Below are 15,764 nucleotides of genomic sequence, written 5' to 3'. Positions count from 1 at the left end.
ACGCCTTCTGTGGTCTCCCCTCTTCAAAGTCGAGCTCTTACACTAAAAGTCAGCCAGCCATCTTAGGGTACCAAGCAACATCCATGAATGTGTGCTTTCAGCTCTTACTTCCGACATCCCCGACCATTCCCAGTATCTCATCGAAGGGGCAGCTGGAGGGCTGATTGTGCCTCTAAGTAGCAGCAGTATGCAAGCCAGCCCGCGCTCTTCGGAGATCGTCCGTAATAGTAAAGTAATGTCTGACCGCCCCTTCATCCCGATGCCATCAGTGAAAGACAGCTTTCAATGGTGTCTAGGGTCTGCATCCCACGGTCACCACCCATGAACAGGCATGCAGGTCATTGCCCCCAGGTTCCTCCTCCCCATGTCCTTCCTAGACGTACCAGCACGGTACGAAAACATCCTTGGCTCCGTAGACATCCCAGAAAGTCCGGGACCGAGAAGACGACCATTGCCTCCCATGGTCGGGCCGCCTTGCGCCGCAATCCAACGAGGGCTGAAGGGTGTATCTGCACGCCATATATCGGATACCACTGATGCCCGGTGAGGGGAAACCGCTGGGTTAAGGGCGGCAGGACTACGTTCTGGCCTAGGTACAGATAGGTACGGAGTACGCGCTTCCTTCAGATATGTCTTCGTATGTCTCACTCTGTCCGCATCCTGGTACCTAAGCATTCGCCCTATCAACCTTGAGCATGTACAATATAGTCATGGCAAAGTAGGTTGATTTTGTTATTCAGGCCGCCTTGGCAAGGGCCCAGCAACGTGGATGCGCTCCGTCTACTTGACACAAGTGAGGTAAGGGAGGAAAAGATACCGACTTGCAGGGAAAGAGCCAACCAGTTCCCGCCACGGGTGAACTCATTTCTTCCTGCAGTCGATCGATGGTTCGATCCTATGATAGACCTGTCCTGCCCAGTAAATCTTCGTCGAAGCCTTCCCTAACATTCTTTCGTGAGATATCTCTACCTGCCGCCAACGCCTTTCGAGCAGTCTCGTCAACTCCACCATACTCCTTCCCCGAACCTCAGAAACGCCCGACAAGTGTCCTCAATGCAAATGCAATCACTTCTTTCTACATCCTACTCACCCCGGAGCTGGATTTCTTTCAACCCTCTTTCACATGGCTCGAGGTAGTCGAGAGAATCACTCGCAAGCACGTTGCTGTCTACTCTTCTCGTCGGCAACCCTCCTAGATTCTCCCCGAAACTCAGCGGCCGCTATATCGGTTGCATCGGGCAGCCAGGATTCCAGATCACTCAAGAAACTACTCTTTCAAGCATTAATTTTCATGCAAGTCTCTCAAGACCAAAAGGTAGGAAGAGGACCCTCAAGACGGCAGCTGTCTAGCCCAGCCACGGATGGCTTACATCCCTGCATCCCTAATGTCTCATGAGTTACCAGACGTCATTCCCAGGCATTTTCAGCCCTCCAGCGAGCGACCGCATAGCTCCAACTGGGCAAGCGAGGGAACGGATTGGCCTCTCTCGCGTACCTAATACGAGAGGCCTTCCGGACCGATCGTTGCCAAGTTTACCGAATTGGTGGGAAAAGGCGCCATTAAAGTTAAGACAAGCAAGTGAGCCTCTGCCCGTTTTCCCTCATGCCCTCCGCAAAACACAACTGAACCCACAAGACACTGAGGCTTTCGACGTATCGCCCGCCACTTACTTCGTTCAGAGACTCATTCATTTCATGTAACACATGTCGCAACCGTTATTCGCATGCTGTCTCAATTAGTATAGGGGTTGATAATGCCAGCAATGATGAGATCGAGATCATATGCGAGCGAGATCGAAAGCGAGCAGTGATAACATGATGCCCCATTGAGCTTTACGAGAGACGTCTCTGGAACCGTCTTCAGCCGCGCCTGCCAATATTCAAGTCCATCCGGCGGGCTGGCTACGAACCCAATGGCAATTTCGGCAATGCATACCTCACCATCTCAAAGGGTCTCGACCGAGAAGCGAGAGACAACAGGTGGAGGGCGTGGTTTGCCTTACGAAACAAACACGCATGCAGAGTGGTCCAGACTCCCTTATATGGAGAAGTTCTGCTCACCCTGTCCATTTGGTACGGCATTCAGGACCCCTTCATACCGGATAAAGCGGCTAAATTTCACCCATCTAGACTCATGGCATAGGCATCCTAATCGACATAGGTTAGCCTTTCGGGTCGACACCGTCTCCACTCCGGATCTCGGGGCCCGGACAGCTTCCGAGGACCGAAGTCTGAAAAGATGGCATTCTGCCCTTTTCCCATATCGAAGAGTCATCCGAACTCCGCAATAATTGGAGTCGAGCTCTGTCCCGAGAGAAGCAATGCCGTTCTCGGCATGTGGAGTAGTTCCAAGGAGGCGGGATACGCTTGGCCTTGCATATTTTCCTAGTGTCGGTGTATTATCACTAATCGCTTTTCAACTTGTAGACTCACGGTAAATCCCGTTCATCGAGTTTGAATCGAAGGGAGCTTTCTCGATTCATGGAATTTACGATTGCTGCAGGCCAGGCCAGCCAGGCAATGGGTAGCCAAGCCTTACCAGCCGCCTATGCATCCGGTGCCACACCTGATAAGCCTCGCCAATGACATGTTGTAATGCACAAGCGAGACTTGGTTTGGTCTCCTACGGCCGGATGCTCGTCTAATTTGCCTTCAAGCGCTGTGCCTTGATCCAGAATTGCGGGTGAGTATGTGGACAGATGCACCTTTTCGCTTCAAGGGTAATGGTAATCCCAATTCAGAGGACAAAGCCGAGGTTTACTGATAAAGTATTCTCTCGCCGGATACCTACCCAACCTACCCAACATCACCCTTGGCTCGAGTTTAACCACTATTTCTCCAAAGTCAAATTTGCCATCACGAACAACATTCTTTGTGAGACGATCCACCCCAAAATGCCCTCATAGTTCACGCCCAATGACGGCCAAGGAATTCAAAATGGCTGGGTGATGGATGCTCCAACGCTTTGCAAGCGAAAGTTGACGCTGATTGGCGGAAGGATCAACCCCAAGTCTGCATTACATTGCAATGTTGTGGAATAAGAAACGACCATATGCGCAACCAGAAATCTGCCGGACCCGAGCTGACCAGTGAAAAGGCCGTCGGCGTCCCGGCCGCCTCCCCAACTATTCCAAAGGGCCAAGGGCTACTTACCTTAGCCTACCGTAGATAATATGGACCTGGGATAAAGCTTCTCCTTCCAGTCTAGCTACTATCGTGCTTTGGAAATGCTTTGCTTTTGCCTGGGTCTAGCTTCTTCAAGTTCTTTCCACACTTGATGATGATGACGATGATGCTACTACCCCGTTCGCGGCTCTGCTATTGTTGACAGCCCAGCCTTGACAGCCCAGCCTTGACAGCCATGTTTCTGGTGACTGGCCGTAGTATTCGGGTTTTCCCGTTCTTGCAAGTATCATCTTAGGTTCCTTCTAGTGGCTTGGAATATGGGGCGGTAGAGCTTTCCTCAGATAGAAGCCATCACGATTCGCGGCATCTCCATCTCCTGCCCCACCCCATAGAATCAGAGCTCGAGCTGGATTCCTGGACAACATGAATTATCTGCTCAGACAAGATATGCCACACATACCAAGCCTTTCAGAAGAACACTTCTCAAGGTTCTCAAGGTTCCCAACAGTACAGGGGAATTTTCTCACCAACCACCAACGGCCTTACGGCCGGAAAGCTAGTCATCAGTGTATAATTCCGAGACCTGTGATGTTTCCAGAACCTTTTCGTTCACCCACTTGTCTCTACGGAGTACTGAGAGCCTAGAATATGGGCCGAGGTGACGAGTGATGGGAATCTTGCTTGTTGGCTCATCGAGAGCCGTGGGAAAAACTTTGATGCCGTACACATTATCCGGGAAAGTTCTCACCGAAAGTCGGACTATCTAACCTCCCCTACACATCATCAGGAGGAGTGGTAATGCCTTTCTCCCTGGCACTCGGACTTTTCATCCTCCACACTGGCTCACATATCAAGTATGCCAAGACGAGGTGATTTTTTATCCCTTGGGGGCGTGGTACCCAGATACATTGAGGTGATCTGCAATTAGAAGCTTCCAGGAAGTGCAAGTCTCTCACACCCTGGACAAAAGGAAAGATGGAAATAGAATATCGTCATCAGCTGAACACCGAAAATGTCTCTTGCTTCATGTCAATGAGTGTTGAGGCGGTCTCTTCGAGGATCTCTTTGCGATCTGAAACCCCAGCCATCTTGCCATCTTAAGGACCGACTATGATGAGTGAGCCTGGAAGCAGCGCTATTACTGCCTGATGGACTCATTGCTAGACTACTACCTATCTCTAAAGTAGTGCCTATAGTACACGGATGTTGAATATAAAAGGATGAAGCCCGCGTCAATAACCTAGCTTGCGGGTACACTAATCTAGGGTGCCTCGATCACGAGTTCGAAGTCGTCTTCGGTATCAGTCAAGGATCATGCGTACGTAACCATCCCCGGTTTCCTGCCTCGTGGGAAAGACTATTGCTGCTGATTCGTTAACATGTACCTACTTCTAGATTACGAAGACAGTCATTTAAAGTAGTCGCTAGCAGTTAACCCTGCTCCTCGTGTATTCAGACCTTGATACTCGAGAAGCATAGAGAATGGAGCAAAGACAGAGCCAATATCTCGTCTGTTGGAAGCCCTGCATCGGGTGGAAATCTCTACCATCGCCAGCTTCCACACCAGCGCGGAAGACCGAAAAGATGGATTTGTCGGCAAGGCAAGTATGAGAAGGCTTACAGCTATCACCTTCGGGCGTAAGATGAAATGTTCGTACTTCTCTACTCCTTAGAACACTGGTATCTAGTTATAGCGGCTGGTCCGTCTCCTCCCTGACTGCAACCATGAACTCGAGAAACCACACAATCTTATATATCCAGGATTGAATCGATGGACTTGATGACAGTGGGAATAACAGTCATTGGATACTTCTTTCTCTCCCGCGTCACATGGCTGAAATATTATACAACCACAAGCAGGCAAGCCAATGTACCTCTGCAAGAACGGCCTCGGCTGTTCAACGCCGTGATATTCTACCTGTCAGTTTACTCAACTGCATGCACTTTTATAGTACCTTACAGACAGAACAATTCAAAGTGAGAACGTTAGAGTATTCTAGTCATATAAATACCTAGATGAAACAAGGGCTCTCTTGCCTTGACTGCCTTGAGTGTATGTAAAAGTAGAAACTACCTCCTATCAACACAGAAGAACACAGTCTAGATAAATACCCTAACTAAAACCTGAAGATGTCCCTGGACTATCGCCAATCGTCTTGACGCTTTGGAAGCATGTAGACCTACCAGCTTCGAGATCCATCTCCGGATGGCAACTCACCTACGGCTCCCTTCTCCGTCCGATCGAACGTCCGACTCAAACTCACTCAGAGCATCCTCGACGAAAGCCACAACCTCGGCCATGATCTCCTCCCTAAAACGCACATACTCCGCCTCCCTCATCTCAGCATTTCCAGCCTCGACGACTATATCGAGACCGTCTCCTCCCTCCTTGACAGTAAGATCGTTGAATCGCTTGAAAGAGCGTAGGAAATCCTCCCACAACCCCCTTGATGGGGCGTGAGAAATGCTATAGGCGGCAACCTGTACCCGTCGGAACAAGTGCTCAGGGGAATCATCACCATCGTCTCGAAGATGATCATACCCGCTCATCATCATCCCAGCAGCGCCCGGAGCATGCGCAGCCCTATCTTCGTAGGTGACAATAACCCAGCACATGCACGACAGTACCTCCGACTGCGAAATGCCCAGATCCCTCCTGGCATTACGCGCCCCCTCGGCACACCCAGCGCCGCCGCCGTCGCCACCGCCTCCTCCTCCTCCTTCCCCTTCGCTTAGGCCTTCTTCGGCGAGGAGCTGCATGACGAGTATATACCATAACGTCCCGTAGACTTCATGATGCTCCTTCCATTGTTTCTGCACCTTGCCATGAGCAGATTGGATATTGGGCCGCTTCTGATCTAGGTTGCTTGAAATATCGACGAGACTCTGCCAGCACCAGTGTGCGCACTGCCTCAGAGTCGTGAGAGCCCTGGAAGTCTCAATTCCTCGATTATCGACGGATAGGACCCAGCAATGCATGCTCTCCAAGAGGTTGCCGAGGTTATCTCCTATATCCGGAAGAAGCGTGTGATACTTCTCGTTAACCGTATCCAACAGATGGAAAGCAAAGAGGTCGACAGAGCCGCCTTGCTTGAGAAGGAAGCCCTTCCCGTCCCCGGCGAGGATGAAGGAAACCGCATTTGCAAGCTTTTCTCCAAGGGGGCCATTCAAGGTCCACCTGTCGTGTTGACTCATTTCGTGGTTCATACTTTCCACGACATGAACGTAAAGCAGGGGCCAAAGGTCTGCACGGCAATCGCGAGGCTGCCAAGTCCAGGGGTCCAGAAAACCCAAAGTTTCCCGGCATTGTTCCTCAGTCTCGGCCGACCGACAGAGAGCTACGAGATTATTCGAATCTCCCATATTGTTGATAAAGCCGTTCCTGTATCGTTCCCAAGCGTAGCGACTGCCAGCAGTAGCGAAGATTGCATTTGCCTTTACTGCCTGGATGTCTTGGGTTATTCGATCGCCCATGGAAGAAATAACTTCGGATATGGGTGTGAGAGTGAAAGCATCAGTCGCCTCGTAATCGTCAATGTCATCTTGGACATAACCCGCGTACTTGGGGCCAAAGTCCTCACTGCTGACGACAGATTTGTCACCGTATGCACCGGCGTCTCCAGCATGTTCGTGCGAGTCTTCGCTGCCTCTGCCATACTTCGAACATTTCCAAAGGCCTAGTCTATAGACAAGTTGACGTTTACTGGTTCACATTAGCCTTGGAACAAGTTATCTCGAGGTACTGTTGAGGAAGAACAAACGTCACAACGAAGCTATGCTTATCTTTCAGGAATTTGATTACGTCTTCGAGGGTATTGTTGGTGTACTCCGTGGTGATAGACTCCCTCAAAATGTCCCATTGTTCCACGGGTTTCCGGTGCGCTCGTGCTTTCGGCATGTCAAGTTCGCCGGTGGTATGATTATGAGCCATCGTCGGTTCCCAAAATGGGTTCCCTAGATCTTCAACAACGAGTGGATAATCTAGCGCCATTGTGCACGAGTTTTGCAGTCTTTAACTAACAGATGATCCTCTCTGTCAGAAAGAAATGCCTCGGAGGGAGCCTACCTTACACGTACTCGAAAACGAAATTGAAAAAGCCCGACGAGCTTCGCCTTTTTGAGGCTTATTTCATAAGGCTCCCAGTCCGCGAACCAAGTACGTATTGGAAGTGAAATGTAATTTCGCGATATGAATATGCGAAGTACTTAGTTGCCCATCCAATCACCACTCGGCCATAGTTCAAAGTGCATTTTCCTGTTAGCACCGCCCGCCATTGGTTCAACAACTGCTGGCATTGTCATTTGCGAGTTGAAATTCCACTTCGGCTCAGCAACCATTGTATCAAAATACAAAAGCTGGGGTCATGCATGCGCCACGTCCAGCTAACGAAGTGCAATTCCATGAATAATCTCTGGCTATCTGGATATCTGAGAGCGGCTACTCAGCCAAACTTCGACTCCATGACTTTTCGTATAAAAGGTCGCCAGGCTCGGAGCCATAGAGCGGGTCTTCGCTTCACAGCCAAACCAGACACAACGAGCCTTTACAACTTGAACTCTTTGCTTGCGCCCACTCTGTGTTACCACTCAGCCACGGCATAACAGTACTTGCCGTACGCTATACAATATCCCCGTCACCAGGTCCAGGATGCCTTACTCCGAGCCCTCGGCGCCCACAGCCCCGAACACCCTGGGACAAGCATCGGCACACGGGCGTCGGAGACCGACCCCACTCCGAGAACATCGAAGTCAACACTTGGAGGCAACTTCATGTCATGCGGAATCAATGCATCCCGCATCACGGCCAACGCAGCGGCAAAGGGCATCCGACAGCCCCAAACAGAGTCCGACTTGCTGTACACACAAGACAAAAAAGGAAGAATGTAGCAGTGACACCATGCCAGGCCGAAGGGCAGCGATGAGTCTGCGTATATTGAACGACGCTGGAGACAAATATTTCAGAATTAAAAATAGAGAGCTGAATCCGATACGTGGTGAGCGGCTTTGCGGCCTTGTGCAATAACAGCAAATTGGAGACAGACCTCAGGGTCATTAGGGAAAATGTACAACACGACTGGTGCGAAGAAGGGGATTGTTGGTATAGAAGTTATAGGATGCCATGTGGATAGATACCTGGGTAGCATGCTATTCCAAAGAAGCTGTTTGCTTGCCGCCACGCCTCATGAAATCTTCAAAGTTTTTGAACCACCATCGAGATGGATTTACCAGTGTTCGCTTGGCCGACCTGAACATGGTGCCTTGCTTCCTGGCAGCCAGTCCGTAGTGGCCGTGCTGCAATTCTCAGACGGATTGATTCGCGGATGCTGTCATCGGGCGTGAGGGGCAGTACACGAGGAAGGCCAGGTGATGCAGGTTGGAGTGTGCCCCGCAATTTAGCCCACAGTCCGGAGGGAAAGGTGCGGTGACGTGGGGATGTATCGGCCGGGTAGAGGTACCTCGTCCCTGCTCGCGTCGGGGGGGTGGGGCTCTGGAGACTGGAGCTCAACGCCTGCCGCGTATAATTCCGGAACTGGAGGACGAGTAGCTTTGCATTGAAGCCATTGCCAAGAATAGAGCAAGTGGCATGAGATGTGCAGTGGGCTGAGAGCTGTTCTTCTCTCACGAGCTGTATCCGTAGACTCGTTAGTAACAAGGAAATTATACGTTGAAATCAGGCGAGAAAGCGTTTTTGCCGATCATTCTGCGTATAATAAAGCCTGTCCCGGCATAGCAGGAAGCGGTCTGGGGCCGGCGGGTTTAGTTGGGTTTGGCGGTTGGCAAGGTGGTGTGCTGAGCTACCCGCCTACCATAGCTTCCGCCCCTCGAACGGCGTACCGTTCCATTGGAGAATTGGATGTTGTGCGGGTGGGTGTGCAGCAGTCAGTCGCAACTTTCTAGATGCGATGGAAGGGATGCGTCAAGGCTGCATCTGTAGGAGGTCGGATTGGGAGTCGTTTGGAGAAGGAGGAAACGGCGCTCTACTCCTTACATGCGCAGGGCATTGCTTTCATCTGCTCCATCTGTTAGCAGCAAATCAGCCCAGGAAGGGAAGCTATGAGGTGATGATGATGGAGGGGTTATGGATAGAAAAGCAGGGGGTTCGTTCCTCGATGGACCCCAACGACTTGGGTCCGTACGAAGAGTCGGCATGGGACACCTTGTGGGCCTCAAAGTCTGTGGGAGGCGACAAATCGGGTTGACTGTTGTAATACCTATGCCAACTTGTCTAGAAGTGTGGTGTTGGCCTGTGGTCGAGCCGAAATGGGCGAGTAAGCCTCAGTGCGGTTTGGTTCTGAGCTATCATCGGGCCTAGGTAGCCAAACGAAACTCTGTCTCTCTACCTTGGTGACGGTCGATGGGCATCGGCGGCTCCAGCTCCAATCTCAGCTCCAACTCATGTAACCCAGTCGTGCAAGTGTTTGGAGATGAGTTGCGCAACGGGTTACAAGGAGGCAAATGCGGGAGGATATGTCAGTGCGAGACATGCACGCAGCACCCAGACGAGCCGCGAAGAGAAGAATAAACAAGGACCTGATGGAGAAGTTTAGAAGCGGGAAAGAGTGGCTCCTTGGCATTCAGGATTGGTGTGGGGCAGGGAGCTCTTGCCTCTGAGAATTGAAGTCGACGAACTTCAGCGACAAGTCGCGGCAAGTCGTCATACCTGTGCAAGGATGATCCAATCACGGATCGCCCCACTCCGCCCACCCCTGCCAGCCATAGGATCGGACTGAAGTCTGAAGGTGCACCTGCAAGGTGCCAAGGTGCCTCCACACTGCGCAATGCCTGCCGTATGCGTGTGTGCTCCAGCTTCACCTCATCTCTTTGCTCCAAACGACTCCTTTTTTGCCTGTTATTCCTTCCCAAAGACCATGGTCCAAGACAACTGAGGAATCCCTCCAGTTTCAAGCCGGTGCCAGGAAGGAAGCGTAGGCGGGGTTTCCAAAACCGACCTCTGGACTTTCCTGGCACACTATGATAGTGGCTTGTAGTGTTCGCCATCTTGGATTGCATCGACCGACCTTTTCCGCTAGCCTCATGCTGCTGTACCACCCCATCAAGGTAGGTACAAGAGCAGAAGAGGGTGGATGGTCTCAAACTTGGAGGAAGCTCAGAGTACTAGCCAAATAAGCCTACTCTCTCGACTTTGGTCATGCTCGCTCAGGGCGGTATCGTCAGCTCTGACGACAGCGTCGCTACAAACGTCGTCTCCAACCCCAGACCCAAGGTGTGGCTGATGCGGTCCGGATACAGCAGGGAAGAGCATCGGCCAGACAGGGTTGACAGGTCCAGATCAGCCCGTCTGACTATCCATGCATTGGCTGGCATGGCTGCTGCTCGCAGACTCCCTGTGTCATGTCGTTGAACCGCGAAACCGCAGGGGCGATCCCGATCCAAAGCGCTTCACGCCTGAGGCCATTTATTGTTCCTACCAATGCCTCTTGAGTTCTTCTATGGATACCTCAAGGTAGTGGGACAGCGCGGCTACCTGGTACATCTTCCTCATGTCTCTCCAAAAAGGATTATTGACCGAAGAGGTCACCCATTGACTTGCGCGCTGCACAAGACAGCCAATCGGTAGCAGCATCCTCTAGGCGCCAGCCCGTAGCCTACCTGATCAAGCGAGGCGTCCAAACAAATCCAAACAAGCACGCCCAGGCCATCCCATCTCATTTGTCCAATTGTCCATGTATCCCGCCCTTTCCAAGCTTTTTATGTGCACGTACACAAGGATGGGATCATGCTCAAGCACAGGACATGGCCATTCTTTTCCAAGCTACCTCACATATTGCCTTAAGTTAATGGGCTACAAGGCTACCTGACGTAGTGTAGATGCGCGTCGGGGACTGCTAACAGAGCTTGTTACTGTCCGTGAGCAATGTGAGCAATGTGAGTAAGAAAAGAGACGAGGAAGGAGGTGTGGCAGTGTGGAAGGGGCGCCGCCTCACCCCAGCCTGGAATCCATAGGTACCTACTGAGGTCCGCAGCCCAGACCGGAACGATACCTCCTCCCCGTCCTCTTGCCTCTGTATCCAGCCACACCAGCGCTGGTCGACGAGGACCGCTGCAGCAAGGAAGGAACCTCTCTCTGCATTCGCGTTAGTCGTTACACGCTAATGTATTTGTGCCAGCTGCTTTCCCCGCAGATTTAACGTCCCATCTACCAACCCCATGCTTCTTGCTTCCCGTCGTTTATAAGCCACCGCCGCCCTCCTCACCTCATACCTTTTTGCTACTTCCAAGCTTCTGCTGCCACCAACAATTTTCTGTGCAACACCAGAAAACTCGCAAATACCGCAGACTGTGTGGGAATCGAGGAATCAAGACCAGGCATTCATCATCGTTCAAGATGCCTACCGCAACAGAGCGCATTAACGCCTGTAAGTTACTATTCGCCTTGGAAGTGTGTAGCCATTCGTTTGTGACTGACCTTCCCTCTAGTGAACCCCTTTTCCAAGAAGGAGTCTCATACGGCCGCCTCGATCACCACCTACAAGGTCTTGACTATTCTGAGTTGGCTCTTGGCTTTTGTCGTCACTCTCTACTACACCTTCAATGAACCCACCGATGGCTTCACAATTCGGAGAAGAATTTGGGACCAGAACTACCTCTACCCCACTGCCTTCACTTTGAACTCCACAATCATCGACATCTACTGGTAAGTTCAGACTCGTCCCTCGAGACCATTCCATTTCTAACATCGTCCAGGCTCGTTCTCTTCATCCTCCAAATTGTCTATGTCGGGCACCTCTTCTCGAGCAACAGCGACTATGTCAACGCCGCTGCCAGCGTCGGGTCCCACTTCATCTTCAACAACCTGTTGCACTTCGCCTTTGTCATGTTGTTCGTGCGCTCCCACTTCGGCTGGGCTGAGTTCATTCTCATCATCAACTTCGCTAACCTGTCGTCGCTTTACTTCCGTCACAACACGTATCCTCGCTTCATCCACTGGCCCGTTGTTTCCGCTCCTCTGGCCTGGACATTTGTGGCCATCTACTGGAACGGCGCCATCATGGTCCCTCACCCCCACAACCTCGTTGCCCGCATCTTTGGCAACATCTTCGTTTGGTCCATTCTGGTTTATGGAGGTTTCTTCATCACCACCTACAAGGTAAGAACGAATACTTGCCTACTATGTGCCGAGATTCAAGTGACTGATCATCATTCAGGATTACACCATGGGCTTCTCCCTCAGCGTCCTGTCCGCCGCCCTTGGCGTTGCGCAGTTCGGTCGCCAAATCGTTGCATTCCAGTGGATTTTTGCCTTCACCATCATGGCTGTGCTGTTCGTTTCAACTCTCGTGATTGCCTACCCGGCCGCGACTGGCAAAGACTACCCCTGGAGAAGCCGCACTGCCGACTCGGAGCGCGCTCCCCTTCTTGCCGATGACCAGTAAATGCCATTGTGTTCGCATTGAAGCTCGTGACTAAAGTCTGCGCATTGGCGTGTCCTCGCGACAGAAGCACTCTTCACTACACGAGAGGAGAAGGCCGAGCTGAAGTGCGACTGGGAGTCACCCATGGCAGAGTCATGGGCGTCAAAAAGTTGTTTTCGTTCCGAGATTGCTGCGACAACTGATTTAATTTTTGGTATGGAATGTACGTGGCATTTTTCATGGCCATGCATGCGTAGCACTGCACGATAATTCCCCATGTTGTTATTCGGCCTAGGAAGGAGAGGACGGGGAGGGGTGACGTAGCGATGGTCTTATCGCTGTCGTTATCGCTCCCGAGCTTTGTTTATCGGTTCGAATTAACGTAGCTCTTAGCTGAAGGCGGAATGGGTTACCTTAGGTACTTCCCCGAACCCCTGGTAGTGGATCTATCAATTACCACTACCTATTACATGCTTGACTTTATGGATACCAATTATTACTCACCCGTTTTTGCTACCCCAAGCTGTTCATCATGCTGCCACCCAAGAGGTTTCCATTTCCCTTCAGACTAGGGACTGATATATGTCAAATTTCCCGCATCTACCGGATTCTGGCCAAAGACAAGGAGGCGAGATTTCTTCGTCGCATCCTGACTAAGAATGAGCGCCTCGCAATCCCCGCCTCCCTGATGTCGACTGATGCATCAGGGACGGCGGCCGAAGTGTCCAAAGACGACGACTTCCAGGCGTTGAAGGAGCGCAACCCGCTATTATGGAAGAAGGCTAGCTTCTTAGCTGGGAGGTACGTTTTGTTGGCCCGACTTGATCTTTCTACTTGGTCAATTGAAGAGGCTGCGGAAGCTCACATTTTTAACCATGTGCTACAGATTCGCAGCCAAGGAAGCGACATTCAAAGCCCACCCCACGAGGAACCTAACATGGCACGACATCACCATCGTCCGAAAGCGATTCGAGCAGCTGAGGGATATTGAAGGGCTAAAGAATACCAAGGCACAGGGAAAGGAGGAGAACAAGAAGGAGGTGGAGGAGGAAGAAGGACTGAAAGCAGTCGAGGGCGAGGCAGAGGAAACCAGCAGCACAACGACACCCGCAGACGACGAGTTCACCAACAACGGAAGCGGTCCGCCCGTCGCTATCGTGCGCAGCAAATGCGATGACATGCCCGACCAGGAGGTGCTCGTGTCCATCAGCCACGACGGGGACTACGCCACGGCCGTCTGCATTGGCTTCCCCCGCGAGGAGGCACTCGCCCACGCCGATGGCCTGGGCCCCAAGGAGAAGAAGGGCCCCAGGAAGAAGCATGAGCGTCGCGTGCGCAAGGTTGAGGATACGGTGGAGGATCAGCTGAGTTATAAGGAGTTCAAGGAGTTCAAAGAGTTTAAAGCCTGGAAGGTGAGGGCCGAGAGGAAGGAGGCTAAGCAGGCTAAGGGGAAGGATGGAAACGACGGTGTTGCGGAGAAGACCGAAAACGTCACGGTTTGAGAGGGAGAGTCATTGACAAGAGAGACTCCATGTATATCAAAATAGGAGAAAAGGTATGAATATGTAAAAGGTGGCGGGAGTAAATACCATGTTAACATGTTGTAGTATTGGTTCTTGTACTTCTTTAAAGTGCCACGAGACCGTAAGAATATATCAAAGAACCCAAGAATACAGGATCCTAACCCGACATTCTAACCCCATCACCTTTTGCAAGTACGAATGTACTAACAAGGCTCTCGTCTCGTGATGGTGTAGATGTGAAGATTCGGGACAGGCGCCACTTTGTCTAATTGTTTTGATTCGCGAATTTGGAGTTTCTTTAACCCTTTTGGATGTAAGGTTTCTGTCTTCACGGAGTGCCATTCATTAGGGCACACATATAATAAAGGTATCATCAAGCCTCTCCAAGATGTGGTACGTGGCATGTGTTTTCGTCATTCTAGAGACGAAATGTAACCATGTCCATGTGCCCATGTTCACCAACTGCACCCACCGTGCAAACAAGGCTTCACCAGACCTGGCGCGCTATACTTCACCTGGTTTTCCGTTCCCTCTGTCTTTTCGAATATTCTCTCTTTTTTTCCCCCTCCTTCTTTCTGCCTCTTTTTCTTCCGGCCCTCTGCCTTGAGCAACTCGCCTCAACGACAGCTTCCTACCTACACCTTCAGCAACCTCAAGGACCCAAAACAGCTCCACTGAACCCACCCACCTCAGGATGTCAGCGAGGGGCAGCATGCACGACAGCGCCCCCACCAACACAAGCAAAAGCTCCACTGAACGCTCCACTGAACACAGGGCACACGCAGCACAGCACAGCACACAGGCGGCCCCCCCCAAAACCCCAACCAAACGAAACATAGGCCTCAACCTTCGCCCCTCGCTTCAACAGAATAGATCCTGGCAGGCCGGCTGGCCTAATGGCTAAGGCGTCGGATTCCTATGAGGAATACAAACTCATCCGAAGATTCTGGGTTCGAGTCCCAGGTTGGTCGTCGGTAATCTGAACACAGATTACGAGTGATTCTCTTTTAACTTTTTGATTCTCTTTTAACTTTTTTTCGTTTAGCTGCCTATTTTACCTTGCCCTCTACGACGATGTTCCTCGTCTCTGCTCTTTTTTTTCCCCTTCCTTTCTGGTCTTCTTCCTCTTCTTCCCCCCTTGGTTCGCGTCTTAATTACTCCGTGTTCTGAGGGTGCCTGCATGCATTGCGATACGAACTCAATCCAGTCCTAAACTTGACATCGACTTCAACTTCAAGCTTTGTACAATGTACCTCTTATGGGTATTTCTAATGGGGGTTTGCAAGTACTGCATCCGTCGCTCACATAAAATCGTTGCCGAGTGTTCGACAGCTGAGAAAGATTGCGCCTTCAAGGTGCAAATCATCAATGCCAGACAAAATCCAAGTCTCGCGCATTTATCAATCGAGCCACCACCAAAATGACAATAAGCAGCTGCCAAAAGTAAAGAAAACAGTCTGAGATTTGGGGTATCAGTGTATAAGTAATGTCTGTAACAACAACGCAACCCACCCCATTCCCATCATTCTCCATGATTTCCACACCGATTACTACGCCGGATTCTTCTTCTTCTTCTCGAGGCGCAAGAAACATCAGCAATGATGCCCCACACTCTAATAACTCGCAATCAAGACGGCACTCTCTGCCCCATTCTCTCTTGACACAAAAGAAAATCCTTTAAATCGGGAACTGTCAATGTCCTCTATTCCTGCCCTTCCACAAACCCTCACTCCCCCAGGCA

At 51.1% G+C, this 15,764-nt stretch overlaps 5 protein-coding genes and 1 non-coding gene across 6 annotated transcripts; 5 read left to right on the top strand and 1 right to left on the bottom strand.

Moving 5' to 3' along the window:
- Nucleotides 1–542, top strand: BDP55DRAFT_645649 (uncharacterized protein). The gene has a single exon (XM_060573653.1). It carries the CDS (start codon nucleotides 286–288, stop codon nucleotides 535–537), a length of 252 nt encoding a protein of 83 aa, XP_060435770.1. The 5' UTR covers nucleotides 1–285; the 3' UTR covers nucleotides 538–542.
- A 1,265-nt stretch (nucleotides 543–1,807) lies between these two features.
- On the top strand, nucleotides 1,808–2,495 carry BDP55DRAFT_214132 (uncharacterized protein). Its single transcript, XM_060566018.1, has one exon. It carries the CDS (start codon nucleotides 1,914–1,916, stop codon nucleotides 2,289–2,291), a length of 378 nt encoding a protein of 125 aa, XP_060435769.1. The 5' UTR covers nucleotides 1,808–1,913; the 3' UTR covers nucleotides 2,292–2,495.
- A 2,616-nt stretch (nucleotides 2,496–5,111) lies between these two features.
- BDP55DRAFT_645646 (uncharacterized protein) lies at nucleotides 5,112–6,910 on the bottom strand. The gene has a single exon (XM_060573652.1). The coding sequence runs from the start codon at nucleotides 6,598–6,600 to the stop codon at nucleotides 5,341–5,343; it is 1,260 nt and encodes a 419-aa protein (XP_060435768.1). The 5' UTR covers nucleotides 6,601–6,910; the 3' UTR covers nucleotides 5,112–5,340.
- A 4,222-nt stretch (nucleotides 6,911–11,132) lies between these two features.
- Nucleotides 11,133–13,017, top strand: BDP55DRAFT_645641 (ATP synthase F0). The gene is made up of 4 exons (XM_060573651.1): nucleotides 11,133–11,504; nucleotides 11,566–11,782; nucleotides 11,833–12,235; nucleotides 12,294–13,017. The coding sequence occupies exons 1-4, from the start codon at nucleotides 11,474–11,476 to the stop codon at nucleotides 12,519–12,521; spliced, it is 879 nt and encodes a 292-aa protein (XP_060435767.1). The 5' UTR covers nucleotides 11,133–11,473; the 3' UTR covers nucleotides 12,522–13,017.
- On the top strand, nucleotides 13,018–14,401 carry BDP55DRAFT_645639 (uncharacterized protein). The gene is made up of 2 exons (XM_060573650.1): nucleotides 13,018–13,301; nucleotides 13,387–14,401. Exons 1-2 carry the CDS (start codon nucleotides 13,033–13,035, stop codon nucleotides 14,000–14,002), a joined length of 885 nt encoding a protein of 294 aa, XP_060435766.1. The 5' UTR covers nucleotides 13,018–13,032; the 3' UTR covers nucleotides 14,003–14,401.
- Nucleotides 14,402–14,905: 504 nt separating this feature from the next.
- Nucleotides 14,906–14,994, top strand: BDP55DRAFT_t40. The gene has a single exon. It is a non-coding gene; the product is annotated as a tRNA-Arg (tRNA).
- The last annotated feature ends 770 nt before the right edge of the window (nucleotides 14,995–15,764 follow it).

The sequence above is a fragment of the Colletotrichum godetiae genome, assembly GCF_030913485.1.
Source record: "Colletotrichum godetiae strain CBS 193.32 chromosome Unknown BDP55scaffold_3, whole genome shotgun sequence".
In the NCBI taxonomy this organism is placed as follows: Eukaryota; Fungi; Ascomycota; class Sordariomycetes; order Glomerellales; family Glomerellaceae; genus Colletotrichum; species Colletotrichum godetiae.
The sequence above is the reverse complement of the archived record's forward strand: the minus strand, read 5'-3'. Positions and strand labels throughout refer to the sequence as shown.

Coding starts and splice junctions, on each gene's coding strand:
- BDP55DRAFT_214132 (XM_060566018.1), top strand. CDS start 1,914: ATGGCAATTTCGGCAATGCATACCTCACCATCTCAAAGGGTCTCGACC.
- BDP55DRAFT_645641 (XM_060573651.1), top strand. CDS start 11,474: ATGCCTACCGCAACAGAGCGCATTAACGCCT. Junction 11,505..11,565: donor AACAGAGCGCATTAACGCCT/GTAAGTTACTAT, acceptor CCTTCCCTCTAG/TGAACCCCTTTTCCAAGAAG. Junction 12,236..12,293: donor TCTTCATCACCACCTACAAG/GTAAGAACGAAT, acceptor ATCATCATTCAG/GATTACACCATGGGCTTCTC.
- BDP55DRAFT_645649 (XM_060573653.1), top strand. CDS start 286: ATGGTGTCTAGGGTCTGCATCCCACGGTCACCACCCATGAACAGGCAT.
- BDP55DRAFT_645646 (XM_060573652.1), bottom strand. CDS start 6,600: ATGGGCGATCGAATAACCCAAGACATCCAGGCAGTAAAGGCAAATGCA.
- BDP55DRAFT_645639 (XM_060573650.1), top strand. CDS start 13,033: ATGCTGCCACCCAAGAGGTTTCCATTTCCCTTCAGACTAGGGACTGAT. Junction 13,302..13,386: donor GCTAGCTTCTTAGCTGGGAG/GTACGTTTTGTT, acceptor CATGTGCTACAG/ATTCGCAGCCAAGGAAGCGA.